The sequence below is a fragment of the Ochlerotatus camptorhynchus genome, unplaced genomic scaffold (assembly GCF_037179485.1).
Source record: "Ochlerotatus camptorhynchus isolate MF236.1 unplaced genomic scaffold, CSIRO-AGI_Acam_v1.1 ptg000742l, whole genome shotgun sequence".
Classification (NCBI taxonomy): Eukaryota; Metazoa; Arthropoda; class Insecta; order Diptera; family Culicidae; genus Ochlerotatus; species Ochlerotatus camptorhynchus.
In genome coordinates, this window is record NW_027041211.1 from 38,525 (window position 1) to 41,899 (window position 3,375).

Consider the following 3,375-nt stretch of genomic DNA (forward strand, 5'->3'; position numbering starts at 1 on the left):
GATCCAGGGATTCACCAGTGGGCAGACTATTCAAGACAACCTTGAACGCCTTGAACAGACGTTCAGTTTTGGTGTCGTAAGTGAAAAATGTGTATTGCTTCTCAGTAAGATACTTGAGAAGACGTTTGAATCCGGCCAAGGTTTCAGCCAATACACGGCATTCACCCCGACGGCCAATGTAAAGTGAAAACTTGAATTTTACTAAGTTTAAAAGTTCCGTGCGAAGAGCAATTTTGTTCTACGAACGTCACTTTGCTGCAAAACGAGATTTCAAATCGACGTTCGTAGAACTAAATTCCCAGTGATGAATAATGGTCCAAAATGCTGTTTGATGCACATTGAATACGGCAATGCAAAAGAAGTAAAAATTGGCCATTGTGGAACATACGTCCCTTTGTCGGTCACCAAAATCATGGACGTTTCTCAAATTTCCAAATCCGACATAAACCTTCCACCGGCTTACGTTTGGGTACCTTTTTTATTTTAGGTTTACAGCAAAAAGTTCAACACTATTGAAATATTCTGTTCGATTCCTTTGGAAATACTCAACCAGCTTTTCCCTTTTCCGCCGGCGATTGTGCCGCTTCCCTCCGGGCAGTTGTTTTCTACAAATTTCGCTTACCTTCTGCTCAAACTTCCGAGTGGCTAATCTTATACAATTCTTAGGGATATCACCTCAGCTTCCTCCTTACACCCGGAGCCAGTACATGGAGGAACGGATGCGCATGTAGTCGGGCAGGTTCTCGATCGGTCCAACGGCAGCTATCGCCGGACAACGATCGAAGATGTACTTCATGGCGACGTCACGGACGTTCTGGGCATTGACGTTCTATTGGGTTGGCAAAAAGAAGCGATGCTTTAATTTGTTTTCGAAAAAAAAAACTGCCTTTCAACTTACGTCAATTCTCTTCTCCAGTTCGTGCAGTGGGATGCGACGGTTGTAGCACAGCATTTGACGGCCGATGTCCTCGCAGATCGGGGTGGTTCCGTCCAGCTGCAGCAGCATGTTGGTCTTCAGCAGGTTCTTGGCACGGTCGACCTCGCTATCGGTGACCATGGTGCACAGGCGCATCCACTCGTTTTGCAGATTGAAGACCATGTCCTCGCACTTCAGTGGATCGCACACGAAGTAGATACCCCACAGACCGGTGTCCTTGTAGCAGGTGTTGAACGACTGGAAGCTGTGGCAGAGGTTGTCCTGAGCGGCAGCAGCGGCCAGCTTGGAGGCATTGTTGGCACCGCCGCCCTACAATTACCAATAGAAAGATTATAAAAACCATTCGAAATGCCACCTAAAATCACACTCACCTGCGAGCGATCCCAGGCACCGATGAGTGTGTTGGCAACCATCAGTGGGACATTGTCCTGGTCGGTCCATCCGCAGCCCTCAACAGCGATGGCAACGTGGGCCAGTGGCAACGAATCGTCACGGACGCGCACTTCCGAACCGGTGAAACGGCACGGCGTCAGCTGGGGAGCCTTGCCGTCGAAGGTGCTGCCAACCTTGCCCAGATTGGACGAAGCCAGCTTGACCAGGTCGTTGTGCTTGACACCACCGGCAGCGGCCAGCACGATGCGTGGAGCCTTGTAGTGCGAATCGATGTAGGCCTGCAGATCCGATTTGCCAATCGACTGGATGTTCTTGGTCGGGCCCAGGATGGTGTTGCCCAGTGGAGTTCCCTGGTAAGCGGTGGCGTGCAGGTGATCGAAGACAACCTCCTGCAGGTTGCTCTCTACTTCCTGCATCTCACGCAGAATGACACCGCGCTCACGTTCGATTTCGGCTTCTCCCAGCTTGGAGTTCTGAATGATGTCCGACAAGACTTCCACCGCCTTCGGAACATCCTTGGACAGACACTTGGCGTAGAACACGGTCTGTTCGCGGGAAGTATACGCATTCAGGTGAGCTCCCATGTTTTCGACTTCCAGTTCCAGGTCGGTCTGGGAACGCTTGGCCGTTCCCTTGAAAGCCATATGCTCCAGGAAGTGAGCAACGCCATTGTTACGGCTGTCCTCGTAACGCGATCCGGCATCGATCCACAGACCGACGGTGGCCGTCTGCGATCCGGAATCCTCGCTGGCTACGCGCAGTCCACTGTCCAGCAGGGTCACCTCAGTCGGGGGAACATTGACCAAAGCGGCACGGAAATCAGCGGCATTCGAAGATTTCAGACGCTGCAAAGACAAATAAAAATCAACCCATTCAAATGGAACTTCTAACCTCACTCCCCAGCAAAACAAAATATTCCCAAATTCCCGTCCGAACAATCCGACCCCGCCCCACAAATCCCAGACTATCACATCCATCCCAAAGCACCTCGTCTCGATTTGATCACATTTACGCCGGAATCGCACTCGGAACACCAATTTCATTCTCGGAAAATTACGTAATGGAACAAAATTTTCACCATCTTCCGAACAGTCGCCTTACCTGAATCAGCTGTGTTCCCTTTCCGTACACCCGGAGGCTGTTGGTCACCTTCAGAAGCGAAGCCATGATTGATGGTTTTCTAGCCGAACCGGATCTGCAATGAATTTACGGAAAATTTACTTGCTGTGAGCCACCACTGGGGGAAAAACTCTGGGATGCGACGGAGATGCAGACACTCACTTCTTTTTTTCGATTCGATCGTCGTCGTCTTCTCTCGTCCGTCGTCGCGGTCACTGTTTTTTGACAAAAGGAGAGCTCGCGAAGAAAATCGATCAACAATACTGCGAAAAAGTGACGCAATGCAGCTGAATCGATGAAAGGGTAAAACGATATCAGCGTTGCCAGATATACCGATTTATCGGTATTTATACCGATTCCCTAACTAGATACCGATATACAGATAAAGGTTCCTCAGAATACCGATTTTTAAGATTTTATACCGATTTATACCGTTTTTTTAATGATCAAAATTATTATTGCCTGTCTGTGCTCGGATAATTTTTTTGTGAGAGACTTGTATCTTTTTGAATACCTCATATTTTTTTAGCCTTCAAAATTCTAAACAATCATCTCTAAAGATGCCTTATGCTTGAAACTCTTTCGACTAATGTTTGCATTTCCTCACTGTTTTTGGCTACCCATCAATCGAGAAATAGTCGATGGCTCTTTCCGGTAATTCCTAGGGAATCGAGAAATATTTTTTAAACATTAACTTCCTGAAGTTTCATCCAACTTTCCCAGGAGTTTTATACCACCTTACCCTGCAAGCTTCTTCACCCTTCGCTTCGCTAGTTTTTTCTACTTTCCCTGAACTTCAAGGATGCTATCAGATTTTTATTGCGGATCCACACTAGCTGTAGGCACATTTAAGAAGTTCTGAACTTCAGAAAAGTCCAGACTTTTGTGTATGTTTCGATAAATTAAAGACAGTTTCACTTCTGTTA

General features: G+C 47.6%; 1 protein-coding gene across 1 annotated transcript; it reads right to left on the minus strand.

Moving 5' to 3' along the window:
- Positions 1–464: 464 nt before the first annotated feature.
- On the minus strand, positions 465–2,713 carry LOC135714848 (mitochondrial-processing peptidase subunit beta-like). Its single transcript, XM_065238226.1, has 5 exons — positions 2,612–2,713; positions 2,432–2,525; positions 1,309–2,175; positions 899–1,246; positions 465–829 (listed from the first exon to the last, which is right to left on the minus strand). The coding sequence occupies exons 2-5, from the start codon at positions 2,495–2,497 to the stop codon at positions 689–691; spliced, it is 1,422 nt and encodes a 473-aa protein (XP_065094298.1). The 5' UTR covers positions 2,498–2,525; positions 2,612–2,713; the 3' UTR covers positions 465–688.
- Positions 2,714–3,375: the final 662 nt, after the last annotated feature.